Source organism: Chionomys nivalis, chromosome 2 (assembly GCF_950005125.1).
Source record: "Chionomys nivalis chromosome 2, mChiNiv1.1, whole genome shotgun sequence".
NCBI classification, from domain to species: Eukaryota; Metazoa; Chordata; class Mammalia; order Rodentia; family Cricetidae; genus Chionomys; species Chionomys nivalis.
The window spans coordinates 54540385-54555079 of record NC_080087.1 but is presented as its reverse complement, the minus strand read 5'-3'; the positions used below and the strand labels follow the sequence as shown (position 1 = coordinate 54555079).

General features: G+C 45.7%; 1 protein-coding gene across 4 annotated transcripts in view; it reads right to left on the bottom strand.

Annotated features, from left to right (window-relative positions):
• Positions 1-14695, bottom strand: part of Fyn (FYN proto-oncogene, Src family tyrosine kinase) — a 197593-nt gene that overhangs the window by 32443 nt on the left and 150455 nt on the right. For 3 of the 4 annotated variants that reach the window (XM_057794755.1, XM_057794764.1, XM_057794732.1), the window contains 4 exons: positions 7468-7566; positions 5269-5372; positions 4169-4318; positions 1590-1754 (listed from right to left, as the gene is read on the bottom strand). In XM_057794755.1, the coding sequence (XP_057650738.1) occupies positions 1590-1754; positions 4169-4318; positions 5269-5372; positions 7468-7566 (518 nt within the window). Of the gene's footprint in view, positions 1-1065; positions 1222-1589; positions 1755-4168; positions 4319-5268; positions 5373-7467; positions 7567-14695 lie in introns of all 4 variants that reach the window. The other variant, XM_057794743.1, reaches the window with a different exon arrangement.

Sequence of the window (14695 nt, the reverse complement as noted above, 5' to 3'; positions counted from 1 at the left end):
TTAGGAGTTCAATTATCTCAGAAAATATCCGCCACTCAGTGCAAATGGGAACTTTGACAACTTTTAAATGGCCTCCGTGATTTAACTGCTAACGGTTTCCAATTTAAGCACAGTGTGGTCTTCTCTTAGCAGCTTGGGTAACTGTCTAGGCTTCTATCCCAGCTCTTCCACTCCATGGGAAACAACACCTTGGTGCTCTGTGTAATGATGATTTAAAGTTGACAGCTTCAAAAGTTTGACGATAAAATTCTTATAGAATTCCATTCTTCCTGATTGTGTGATGTGATGAAATTCCTCAGGACTTAACAACTTCAATTATAAGTTGGGTAGATAATGAGATACAAGTTGTATAAGCAGATTTTTATTACACTTGAGATAAAGTCTAGACGGGGACGGGCACATTAATGTGATCACTATTATAATATGTACAATTGATGCTACATATACATGCATGGCTGTCTACTTCCACTGTCCATGTGTGCATCTGTTTCTGAGTCTGCATGGGACCTGCTGTACTTCAAACGTTTGATTACGTCAACTCTCTTCCTGTGGATCATATCTGAGGAACACATGTACCTGTTTATACCCTTTTAGATCTACAAGGGGTTTTAAACATTCCCGATAAAATCCTCAGAATAATCCAATGAAGCAGCTATGACTCCAGGTTTACAGATGAGGAACTGAGGCTCAGAGGTGTTAAACAGGCCCCATGTTTATGCTCAATCATCCATCAAGGGTTTAGACCCAGGCCTGGCACACAGAAAGCCTGTGACCTTAGTCTATCACTGCTGCCCCCAGCATCTTACCGTCCCATTTCACAGGGCGAGAAAGCACCACATTCCCAGCGTGCTGGCTTCCGGTTTGCAGGTGCTTAATGGACCACATGAAATAGGACAGATGAACACAGCAAGGTGCCACCAAAGTCGGCAAACCCGGGCTCGAGGCCCATCTAGTGACACAGGTTAAGGGGCTTTGTCCCAATGGTCACATACATGTCTCTGTTCAAAACTGTCCTTTTCACTGGCTTTGAGATGCTGCCAAAACAGAATGTGCCCTCTGCCTTACCAAGCCACACTTCAGCGAAACACCCCTGCCCCAGCTTCTTCTCCAGAGACAACGAGCCACGTGCAACTTCCCAAGCATCTTTAGCCAATCCAGAAGTTTGTGGGGTACAACTTGATGAAATCACAGTTAAGTTAAAACACAAACCATCAGCTTTCTCTACAGGAAAGGGAATTAATAAAGAAAACACAGTCCTTATAATCCATAATCATGCATGCACTAGGAAAGATGGAAGGTGATTGCCCTGAGGCCAACGCTCGGCAGTATCGGCTGCTGGCTCTAAGGGATACACTCTACACAGGCTGAACAGCCCTTCCACCAGCTAGAGCACAGCCCAAGCCATCTGTCACTCTTGCTCAGTCCTATCTTTTGGAGAAATTCCAAATTTTTTAAAAATGAAAATTGAGTAATTCAAATTGTCTGTCTTCCTGCTCATGAAAGACACCTTTATTCTCACCTTCCATCTTTGAGGTTTGGGATTTCCCAAACGGGGACGCTAATCAAAGAGTAATAGAGTCTCAGCATACCCATCCATACTTCCCCAAACTGCCCATTTCCCAGTCTCTTGATCAACTGCAGGGATTCTCGAGGGATTTCCCAGACATCTTTGGTTTTGACAGACAGATCGGTAAGCCGTGGCATCCCTTTGTGACAGGGGACTACTAGGCGGCAGCAGAGACCTGCGGCTCTCTCTGAAGGAGCAGGGCAGCGGCGAGGGAGAGAAGAGCAGAACATGTAACAACAGTGTGCACGCACGGTGGGCAGCGCAGTGTTGGCGAGCGCGGCGCAGGCCACAGAGGACGTGACAAACACGAGCAAACATTCGCTGGAGGTGGACGGGGGCACTTCAGATGGGGCCTCTGCAGTCATCCGTCGTCCCCCCCGCCCCCCCCGCCGCCCCTGCCCCTCCCCCAGCTCCCGGGGAGAGCTCCACACACATGGGTGTAGACTACTTTGGCTTCTGTGCACTTTCGATATTCCGGAATTCTGAAAATGTCCTTAATTTCAAAAAGTGCATACATAAAAATAAAACATGTGACCATCCCTTTCCCTCTTGATATCTAGATGGCCTAAGGGTCAAAGGAATCTTTGCGTTTAAATGTGACTTTAGCCTAGGAGCCTTCCGCAGAACTCTGGTCTGTTAGAACAAGCCTCAAGAGCAGGCCTGGCAGTGGGCACAGCATGGCGCATTTTCTTTAGGGACTGCTTTGTCCTTCTGACTCTGATCTACCAGTCCTGTGCGTTTGCAGTGCTTTTAGGGGGCAACCTTCCACTAAAAACAAAAACAAGGACACAACTTTTTAAACAGCTTCCTGTGTATAATTTAGGAGTCTGGATTCAAAGAAAGGATAGAAATTAGCACTCACAGAAACTCAACGACATGAAAGACCAGAAGACAGCAGCTACTGCTCAGGTTACTGGGAAGCTGAGTCTTTTCCCTCCTTCCTTTTGAAAGGATATACCTCTGAGAACCTCGCAGGGAGAGCGACTAAGTGTCAACAAAGAATAAGCCACACAGAGCCTGGGCTGAGAGGTGGGCAGACCCCTTCAGGTCCCTTGAAGCCCCTCAGACCCAAAGCACCAACTTGGCTGCCTCTTCTCTGGGAATCCTGGCTGACTTTTCACTTTTCTTTCTGATGGAATCTGGTTCTGAGGTGTTTAGGCAGGATATTATTTATGTGTCAGTATTTCAAAGGCATCCTACGTGCAAGAGAGAGAGGAAGGAGGAAAAGCCAATATAAAAACAAATCTAACTCGAGATAGATTTCTTTCCCTGAGATTAAAAAACGTCTATTGTTCTTCATATCTGCTCTCTCCTCCAGCTTTATGGTATCATTAAGGTGCCCTTTCCAGAACACTATTTTCAAATGATCCAAACCCTGGGGACCCTGCTGATGTTTTCCTGTAATGAAATATATTTCAGCATTTGAAAAATCCTTAGAACATGCGGGCGTTTTGTGTATATCGCTGAAGCTCAGGGAGATTTTCTGCTCCATTTCTCTCAATATTTCATTAGAATCCACACAGAGCGAGAGCTGATGCCCGAATCATTGGTTGCTCAGGTACTGTTAATTTTTTCAATGGCTCATCAATGGCCAGAATCAATTCATAGGAATTTTTTATTGTTATTTTTAGAAGACTACATTTTTTGTGTGTGCTAAAGATAGCACAAATGGTGGGGTAAAAAAAAAAAAAAAGGTGGGTGTGGCTCCTATCTGTAATCCCAACATTCAGGATGCTGACACAGGAGGATTGCTGTAACTCTGAAAGGTCACCTTAGGAAATGCCCTGGGCTAAAGGTGAGACCTTATCTCAAAACAAAAGCAATAAATAAATAAATAAATAAATAAATAAATAAATAAATAAATAAAGGAGGAGGTCAGGTACACATGCACTGTATAGAGGGACACTTGTTAACCAAGGAAAGCAAGCACAGCACATTAAACAATTGCACATAAACTTACACAGTTAAATGAAATGCACATGTGTATGCATATATCCAATAATTAAACTGCCAAGAACAAAAGAATGATAGCATTTGGTGTGAAGGCAGTCTAATCTTACAGCAGCTGGGTGTGGTGAGTGGCGCACACCTTTAATCTCAGCAGTCGGGAGGCAGAGGCAGGTGGAGCTCTGAGCTGGAGGCTGCCAGGCCTGCACAGTGACACCCTGTCTCAGGAAAGAAAAACAAAGTCACAACAGCAGTCACAGAAGAGCCGTGGCTGCACACACAGAAGCCTGGGTAGGAAGCAGCACTCGGGACACTGAGTCCTGCAGACAGAGCATCATGAAATGCAGGATGGTGTAAGCAAGCCCACTGCAGGGTGAGTGTTCCCTGCAAGCCTGCCCAGGGGCAGCTCCTTCCTCCTCCTCCTCTCACAGTTCTGCAGACTTCACAGGAAAAGAACTTGCAAGGACTTTTACGATGCAAATAAAGACAAAACCAACTTTTAAGATTTAAACCACTGCCTTCTACTTGGGGGAACTTCTCTGTGGTAGAACAGCAATGTAGGCACTGGTGCAATGCACAGGAAGGGACCTCCTCCTCGTCCCTCGCCCCCCCTCCCCCATTTCCAAGTGCAGAGGGTAGTTAGGTTAAGGTTACCTGAGTAGTGCTGTACAAGCTGCTGGAGGGTTTCAAACTGGGCCCGCGTGGTGATATAGTATCCACCATTGTCAAGTTTGCGAATTTTATAATGTTTGACATGGTCTCCTTTCATATCATCCCAATCCCGGATGGAAAGTGAGTAGGCACCTGGCAAACACGCGGAGCGTTAGCAGTGTTGATCAGCCTCGCTTGCCAGTCTGTTTGTAGGTCTCATTTATTTGACTACTCTAATAATTATCAAAAGGACACACATACATGCATGTACACAGATGCTTGCACACATGCTTGAGAGAGGCGTGCGCGTGCACATACATACACCATACGCATACACATCCCATCTCCACTCAGTAACAGACAAAGACAAGTCTCGCTGTCCTGCCTGTGTCAGAAGACATTAGCAACAAAATGACTTTGCTCTTGAAACTAAAACTTGCCAGCTATTTTTCTAAAGTTTCTTTTCGGTTTCTTTGTCATCTAACATAGCCTGCAACAAATCACACCGGACAAGGTCAAGAGCAGTATGGAGGCTCCAGGTGAGCTTGTCTCCCGGTTTCATTTCCCATGGGGTATCTGAGAGGCGGGGATGGTTGAGGGGTGGGAGACAGGGATGGTGGGGGCAGAGATGATGGAGAACAGAGGTGGGCACAGAAGAAATGGCATGGTGCTCCAGAATTCTGCGGGCCGACACTTTACGGGGAGAGGCTGCCTGTGTACGGGCACAGGAAGCCCGAGACCAACTGCTGTCTGCCGCATTGACTGACCTCCAACTGTGGGCTCTAATGAGTTATCAAACAGGGAAGAGGAATGAAGTCCTCCACTGACGAAACAAAATGGAATGAGGGGAAAGTAGGCAAAGCAGCCTCCCTGTAGAGTAACTGGGACTCTAACAAGACCTGAGGCTGAGGCAGGGATGCTGTCTGGCCTGTGCTCCTGGAGTCTCAGAGTCATCTGCAGCTCAGAGTCTTCAGGGGACAGTACTGCAACAGCCAGGAGGGGCTGTGCCAGCTAAGACCATGCGTAGTGCAGCTAAGCCTTCCCACCAAAGACGAAGCCACAGATTTGAAAGTCAAGGCACCTTCTCCCTCTCCTTATCTTACCTTTGGTGGTTTCGCTCTCGCGGATAAGAAAGGTACCTCTTGGGTTTCCAAAGGACAGGAGCTGTCTCTCGGCATCTTTTCGGCCAAGTTTTCCAAAGTACCACCTTTGAGGGAGATGGGGGAGAGAAAATAAGGTCACCTGCGACTGAGCAGAGTGGCTTGTCCTCCAAAATCCCTTCTCCCTGAATGTTGTCCCAACTGGTTTTTCTTTCCTAGCTTCATTTGGTTCTTTTTCAATCTATCCCTGATTCTAGCCTCTCTCCACCTCTTTCATTCTAAAAAAAAAAAATCAGATTTGAATCGTGAGTTGTTTTCCTTTCCTCTAGGATGGCAGGCATTTACATGTGTGGAAAGTGCCACCTCACGCCCGAGAGAGAAACCTGCTACCTCGTTTGAAATGCCAACTGCAGGAGAGGTTTCCATAGCTCAGCTAGGAGACCCTTGATTTCTGAGAATAATTACAACTCCTGGGAAATACCAAGCCCCAGTATAGAGACAGCTCATTAATCAAGCATTGTTTTTTTAAAAAGAGACTCACTCAGGATGGATAAAGCAGATGGATGGATAACATTTCTACGCAAGCGCCCCCTATGAGAATCCTGAAGAAAGGAAGCCAGCTCTAACCCTGATCTGAGAGGACGGCTGTCCTCGGAAGCCCATTTTCGTTGTCTCGTTCCACCCAGCAGGTGTGAGGGTTTACCTGGCACCTGGCCTGTGATCTGCAGCAGGGCCACTCCTGACACAGCTGTAGGGACAGCTTACTGCACATCTGAGATCTGTGCACAGTTAACGAGCATGTCCGGAGAAACGAGCCGGTGGAGTAGACATTTTACCATTCCCTTGTAACAAACTGATGGCTCTTTTGTGTCGGGGCAGGAACCCTCCGGAGTCACCTCGGGATCCTATGCGTCTTCTGTCTCCCACCTGCACTCTCGAGCCCTAACCCAGCCCGGCAACTGGTTCACATTTCAGCACTGGCTTGGCTAAGAATAGTGCATCAAGAGCCCAAGGAAGAGTTTTGGAGCCTTCCACTAGAATCTCTGTTTAGGAACAAATTTTAGGATCTTTAACTGTGAAAACATACGGTTTTTAAAAATTAATCCATCACACCTGAATGCAGCTAGTAAGCTCACTGTCAATTCTTCTGAGTGTCGGACTCTGAAGGAAGATAAGCCCCACCGCCCTAGCTCTCCAGTGACTTGAGAAGGCCAGCATTTTCCACAATCCCAGGGTAGCAATAGTTGATGTGAAGGGTATGACAGCAATTACCTGTGAGCAAAGTCTTTCTTGGTTTGTGTCAATAACAACAGTGGTGAAGGGGGGCTTGGAGAACAATGGATTATTATCTAAGTAGCACTTTAACGTAATTCTAACTAACTGCATGTATAAAAACCATATGGCTTATTTAAAAAGGAACTATCCTCATCTTTAAAAAACCCCAAATATTAGGAATCCTTATCGTTATAACTATGACTTAAATATTCAGTGAGCCAAGGGCTGGGGCAGAGGCCAAGTTCCTGAGCTCAGGACACCGATGTCCCTTTCCTCTTGCCAGAGTCCTCCAGGTGGCTCTGGTAGAAGGAGCGATGCTCAGCCACCCATCTTTTGAAAACCCTGACGTCTCTCACTGTCTGCAGTGGGGGAGTGAGGCCAGCTAACGGCTAGCCAATGGCTATCTCCGTGAAAACAACCAAGACCTCACAGGAAAACATCATCTGAAACTAGTATTTTCCAAGTGCTGGGACTTGCTGTATGTGAAATACTTTTACCTGGGGTCCAAAGGTGTCTTTTCAGGACTCTCGGTATTTCTGATTATCAGGGAGAAGACTCCTAGCTTAATCTTTAGTGATGATTTGCCTCCTCAACGCCCAGGGAGCAGACTGCCGGCGCACTGTGGGCTCTCAATAATGCACGCCACAGTGGAGTTTCACCACGTTAGTTTTTAATCTAGAGCAAGTTATTGGGTTTTCACTTAGGGTACTCGTACAAAGCTTCTAAATAAGAAAATGGACAGGCTTAAAGGAAAATATGAAGCTAATAACAGTGTGTTTCAGAGGCATCACAACAACATAGCAGCATTATATTCTCTCAAGCCACAATAGGGTAAATTTCTTCACTCTCCCGTACCATGTCGCTGGCATTTTGTTGTGACAATTAACTTTTAAAAGCAGGTAGTTAGAGAAAACAACAACAACGTACTCTTCTGCCTGGATAGAGTCCACTGGAGCCACATAGTTGCTCGGAATGTAACCAGTTTCCCCCGTTGTCAAGGAGCGGGCTTCCCACCAGTCTCCTTCCCTGCAAAGGAACAAGAGTAGAGACATGACTGCGTCATCCGGTTCATTCGGCGCAGCACTCTGCAGTCAGACTTGATGCAGTAATTAGCCCTTCTGCCTTGCAATTGCTGCAGTCTTGCTCCCCTTCTGCAAGCTAACATAGGCCCTAAGAAGACCAAATGGCTTATAACCTAGATCAGCGTGAGCTGAAGCCGGGGCTGCCTCTTGCCTTCTGGTGAGATTATGCAGCTGAGCCAGTAACGTTTGCCTAGCACTGGGAGGCTGAGGAAGGACTACAAGTTCAAGGTCATTCTCAAGGCTAGAGATTCTAAAACAAACACACACTTTCTCCCGAGGGGCTCTGGGGAGGGTACACAAAGTGGTTCTCTGGGTGGGAGGCAAACTTGGATGAGGTGTGTGGGGTGAGCACAGACAGCAGCCCCAGCTTACTTTGGGAAAACTGCGGATTGTTTGGGGGAGAGAAGCCTGTTAGGAAGTGCAGAGAGGGACGCATGCATGCTTAGGGTACCAGCTCACTCTGGGAAAACTGCAGACTGTTTGGGGGAGGGAAGTCTGTTAGGAAGCGCAGAGAGGGACGCATGCATGCTTAGGTACCCATCTTGCCTGCTCTTAAGAAAGAGGGAAGGCATGCGTTCTGCAGGTAGAATGATCGAGAACATTGTAAGGCAGGCTTTCCTCAGAGACTTTCAACAGGGGGTCACTCTATCAACACTCACAGCTTCAGCCTGCCTGAATCTGAGGCAGGGTGGGCCAGTGCATCGTGGGGTGGCAGGGGCAGGAAAACGCAGAGGGCAGCAAACTCTGAGGCACAGCAGCTAAGTGCTCGGGAGTGTGAAGAGGGGGTGGGGGCACTTTCAACACTCGGTATAAAGTCTGTACAGAAAACAGGTGTCCACTTGCTTGGATTCATGCAGGGTTTTGTGCAACAAAAGACAAGGTTGGAGTGTGGGCTTCCTCCCATTAAGAGCGGGTGGGCGGAAGGTCTGTTGTGTGCAGTTTAGCTGTGACTCTCCACCGCTGAGGTCAGGAGAGAGGTGGGAGGACAGGGCTGTCCTCCTGCACATCAGGTCTCCCAGCCTGCGACTATGACAAACACATGGCCTCCCTGTCTTCCTTTAGTCCTCTGAGGTAACAGGAGAAACCCCAGGCTTTTAGTTACAATATATATATTTTAAAAATCACCTCTTGGCTGGGCTTTTTTGATACTCTCAGCCAAGGAAGAAAATGTTCTGGCATAGGGCTGGGGAACATTCTCTCCAATCTAATGGCACCTGAGTAGGGCCCATCTAGCCTTCTGTTAACCGGGAGTCTTTTCAGGGTCTCTACAGATGAAACTTCTGAGCAAGGGTACCAAGGAGCAGCGAGTCCGGTGGGGTTTTAGAGAGCCACAGAAAAAAATGGCGACCAGTCCAGTGGGTGTGGCCATGGGATGGCAGAACAGTTCACAGGGAACCCAACTGCTACTGAGGTGTCTGTTTGTTCTTAAAGATTCATTTTTTAAAAAATTATGACTAGGCATGAGTGTGTGTGTATGTGGTCACGTGCACGAGGGTGGAGGTGTCCATGCGTAGGCATGAGTGTGTGTGTGTATGTGGTCATGTGCACGAGGGTGGAGGTGCCCATGTGTAGGCATGAGTGTGTGTGTATGTGGTCACGTGCACGAGGGTGGAGGTGCCCATGCGTAGGCATGAGTGTGTGTGTATGTGGTCACGTGCACGAGGGTGGAGGTGCCCATGCGTAGGCATGAGTGTGTGTGTATGTGGTCACATGCATGAGGGTGGAGGTGAAGCCAGAGGCCTCTCACTCCCTTCAGCTATGAATGGCTATGAGCTACATGATATGGTGTGGATAGCAAACTTGGGTCTTCTGGAAGAACAGCACATGCTCTTAACTCCTGAGCTGTCTCTCTAGTTCTAAGGGCATAAAAACTTATTCCTTGGTCCCAGCACCTGGAAAGCAGAGGCAGTCTGAAGCCAGCCTGGTCTACACAGTGAGCTCCAGGCCAGCCAGACTACATAGTGAGATGCTGTCTCGAACAAACATATTCCTCAGTATCTCAGTCTTTCCTTTCCTTTTAAACAGATATTGTAGTTTTTTTCTCCATAAAGTCCTTTAGCTATAGCTGCATTATTCTTGTTTGAAATATTTATACATATCAAAGACTTTACATAGATAAAAATACCCAAAGAATGCAGTATCATTTTTCAAGTTCATGGACATCTATCCAGCTACAATCTGTACGTGTGTCTCTCTTCCTTGTAGTACAACTCATGACTGGGGGTGCACTGTGGCAGAGTGGTTGCCTAGTGTGCCCTAGTTCCCAATCCCAGTACCACAGGGGAAAAAAAGGCCATGACATGGCATGGCATGGTTCCCACTTCTAGCCCCACAGGAGTATATGTTGCTGAAGTCCAGCATCTAAATGTACACATGGAAGTTAGGCTAACCATTATGTGTGTTCAAGAAAAAGCTTTGGGAAACACCACCTTCATTTCAATAGTGACAATCTTTACTGCTCTGAGCTTCCACTAGATGGAGACATTTCACCATTAGAAAAAAAAATCACCCATTGGCTCCTCACTGCATCCATTCCCCCAACCTGGGAAAGGCTCTGAAAGGGTGAAGGAAAAGGAAGTGCTTATAGCACAGGCTTACTTTCCAACACATGAAAACTGTCATCAAGGGAGTTATAATAGAATTAAATTAAGAAAAAGGAAGGCTAACATCGATTTCAGGTGAAGTCAGAATGTCAACGAGGGCAGGAAGCCAATACATCTTGCTGCAAATTGGGACAAGTCCAGTTTTATTCAGGTGATTTGGCGTTAATGAAGCAAGTTCCAGTTTAAGTTAGTACTCACTTTGCTGTTTGGTGCAGGCACCGAAATAGTTTATCACACATTAGAATCCAACAGTTATCAAAACAACAAGTGTATTTTATTCACAAGAAGTCCACCACTTGGACTTCTGTTTCTGCGACAGCCAGATAATATAGATATGAATAATTTGCATTGGTATGGAAGAGACAGAGTACAGATGTATATCATGGAATAAGACCCCCTGAAAGGTTGCTGTGAACACCCCCACAAAGAAAATACTTCACCTAATAAACAGCAGGATAATTGTTTGTTTATATTTAAAGGGGGATATGATATAGACATGAATAATTTGCATTGGTATGGATCTTGGTTTATTGCTACAAATTTAAGGTCAATTTTGTTATTTGTTTATTTCTGTTCTATTAAGGTATCATGTTTGTGTAGCTCATTTAAAAATGTAATGTATAATTAAGAAATATAAGTTAATAGTTACTCATCTAAATAATAGTCAAGCTTGTAGTCATGTTAGATTTTCTAGTTGTACAAAGATGTATTTCAGATGGATAGGTATTCTTCAAATCTTTCAGAGACCTTCAGAATATGGCATTTAAAATGTTTTGATAGCTTAGGAGTTTTTATGACATGAGACACATCAGCACCAATTACTTCAAGAGGAAGATGGGCATCAAAGAGGCTCCTTATGGAGTTTGTTAGATAAACTGGACATGCAGGATCCACAGAGAAATGACTGCTAAACTTGCCTAAAGGTGAGCTAATTGGGGTTCCTGCTTCATGAAAGAGTCTGCTAGACATTCTGCAGCATAAAGAAAAATGTGACAGACACACTGCCAGTATAGGCTGAACTGTCTTTGAAATTTCCTGCTTTGTGGAAAGCAGGATACTATGGGCCTGTAGGCTGAAGATGGATGCTCCAATGACACAGAAGAACTTTGGGTGACTGTCCAGGCAGCAAGATGTCTCTGTCAATTCTAGAGTTTTGGAAGTTGCTTAAAATGTACTTCCTGTTTACTTAGGTGATATTATATCCTTCTGGAGTCTTTGATGGAGTTTAAGAATTTATAGTTATAGTTTTCCTTAGTTATGATAAAAGATAAAGTATATATAAATATTGTAACTGTAATTCTTGCTTGATACCTGTTTTGTTATATGCAATGTTAAAGTTAAAACCCTTTACTATGTTAAAGTTAAAACCTTCCTTTTTATTTAAACAGAAAAGGGGAGGTGATGTGGGAGTCCCCTCTGTGTGCTGTGAATACCGTTAATGAATAAGGAAACTGCCTTGGCCTGTTGATAGGGCAGAACTTAGGTAGGCGGGGAAAACTAAAGGGAATGCTGGGAGGAAGAAGGCAGAGTCATAGAGACACCATGGATCTGCTGCCGGAGATAGACATGCTGAAACTTTGCTGCTAGGCCATGACCTTGTAGTGATATATAGATTAGTAGAAATGGGTTAAATTAAGATGTAAGAGTTAGCCAATTAAAAGCTAGAGCTAATGGGCCAAGCAGTATTTTAATTAATATAGTTTCTGTGTGGTTATTTTGGTTCTGGGTGGCCGGGATGAACAAGTGGCCTCCCTGCAACAGCCAGGGTCATATTTTTCTCTCTCTATCCTATGAGCGACACACAAGTGACAGAGACTTGGCACACTATGAGGTAAATGTCATATCTTGAGGAATTTCCTTCAGACTTTACTCTCACTGGGCCTTGAGGAGTTACAGACTCAAAACATCTACCAGAAGTTATTAGGCAAACAAATAAATCACTGCAGCACCAATTCACCTACAAACTTTGCCTTCTGCGTACTGTGCTGATTTGGATTGGGTCTCTAAAATGTCCCTTTCACTTTTTTTTTAAGCATTTAGAGTTTTTATTGAGCTCTACATCTCCCCCCTGCTCCTTTCCTCTCCCCTCCCTTTTTACCTTTTCCTTTGATCCCCGTGCTCCCAATTTACTTAGGAGATTTTGTCTTTTTCTACTTCCCATGTACATTAGCTCCATGTATGTCTCTCTTAGGGACCTCTTTGTTGTCTAGATTTTTTACGATTATGAATTGTAGGCTGTGTTTTTGTTGTTGTTGTTTTGCTTTATGTCTAAAAGCCACTTATGAGTGAGTACATATGATATTTGTCTTTCTGGGTCTGTGTTACATCACTCAATATGATGTTTTCTAGATCCATTCATTTGCCCACAAATTTCAAGATGTCATTATTTTTTTTCTGCTATGTAGTACTCCATTGAGTAAATATACCATATTTTCCTTATCCATTCTTTAGTTGAATGGATAAGAATAGATTGTTTCCAGGTTCTGGCTATGACAAACAATGTTGCTATGAATGTAGTTAAGCACATGTCCTTGTGGTACGATTGAGCATCCTTTGGGCACATACCCAAAAGTGGTATTGCTGGGTCTTGAGGGCCCCTTTCACTTTTGACTTGATCTGCTGTAGTTAATCATTATTAGTAAATCTTGTGTGTAATGCATGTATGTTCAGATATGCATGCCAATGTGTGTGTGTGTGTGTGTGTGCGCGCGCGCGTGTGCATGTCTACAGAGGCCAAAGGTTGATGCCGGTATCTTCCTTAATTCCTCTCGATCTTATTTTTGAGATGGGGTCTCTCTGGACCTGAAGCTAGTTGATTCGGCGAGCCACCTGGCCAGCGATCCTCCTTCCCGTCTCTGCTTACCCAGCACTCGGTTACAAGTATTGCTCCCTCACTCAGCTTTTTGTGTAGGCACTGGGGACTGGACTAGGTCCCGGGCCTTACCTGCCACGGACATCTCTTACAGTTCTGCTCGTTTATTAATTCACACTTCACCAAGATACTGTCTTACTGTTTTGAATCAAACCCATGATTTAACCCCGACACTGGCTGAGAATGGTTTCTAGGTAGTTATAATAGCCCCCTGTCCTCCATTCCTGTCTCTAACCCTTAAAGACCCTCATGGGGCTGTGGTTCCAGGCGCTGGGAGCGCAGACGGAGTTAGGAAGTGGCTTTGCCAAGGGCAGCCAGCCTTGCCCTATCCAGCCATGGAGTGCTGGATTCTTCCTGCATTTGGCAAATGTCCTCACTGAGAGAGAGACTCTATGTAGTAACTTTTATTACAACCGGGTAATCAAGAAAACAAACATACAAAGAAACAATTTTCTATTTTTCTTTTTCCTGATAAGAACTTTCAGTGGGTTCCAGGCAATGACCATGATTCCATGTGTAAAATATCGATTGCGTTTTAAGGACTTGCCCTTTCAAGATGGTTAAGTCACTAGCTACAAAGTGCGAAGACAGGAAATAAAACAGGTGAACTTAGACACAGTGCAGAGTGAGCTCCCACCTGCTGAGGTCACAACCAGCCCTCCAACCTGTCTGCGCTGGGTGGGGCCCTTCAGAGCACTGCCCTGTACACGCTATGGGGGATGAAGGCTCTTGATGGGGTGGGTCAGGAGAGGGACGTACGGGAAGAGGGGTAGCAGCTGCCCCCAGAACAGCGCCCCAGGCCTCTCCTGCCAGGGCTGAGAGACGGCTGGGCGGCGGGAGGGAGGGAGGGCCTCCGTGCCATCTGCTCTATGTCAGTGCTTTGTTTTCTCTTCGCTGGTTTCCCTTCCCTGTTATTACCCTTGACTCCACACACCGCTTTGTGGTACAAAGCTGACTTTTCTTTTCCATAACCTTGAACAGGGGCACTTAGATGGCATGTAGGACGAAGAGCTGCACTCTTAAGGGAGAAGCCCCTGTGCAAGGTTCTCTTCTGTGAGAGCAGGATGAGAGGGCCAGGGCTCTGTAAACATTAAAAGCTACACATTCAAATACAAATACAGAGTGGGCGGACAGGATCCCTCCCTTCAACGTTTCTCTAGAATTCACTGTTGATGTCCTAGATCCTTCCTGTACCAAAGAAGATGCTGGGGATTTGACTTTGCCATGACTAACATGGCCGTGCCCTGTAACCTGAATAGAGAGGTCTGCATCAGGAGTGTGTGGATGCACAGGGCTGTACTGGCTTCTCTCCACCCCTCCTACTTCTTACTTCCGGGGACCTACGGAGTTTCAAATTTCTAGTCGTCCTCGCCATTTAAAGACTACTGTACAGACTGGGAAGGTTTATCAGCCCAGTCAACAAACTCTGACAGGCAGCATTCATGGAAGACTCAAACTAACAGCATTCACAAATGAGAGGAGATCAAAGCCAAATCCCCCTCTCCAACTTGCCAGCCAGCTTTCTAAATCTTTTCCTGTCACTCGGATACTTCAGCTCCCTTTGATGGCAGCATCTGGGCTTTGCCAAGGTCACACCT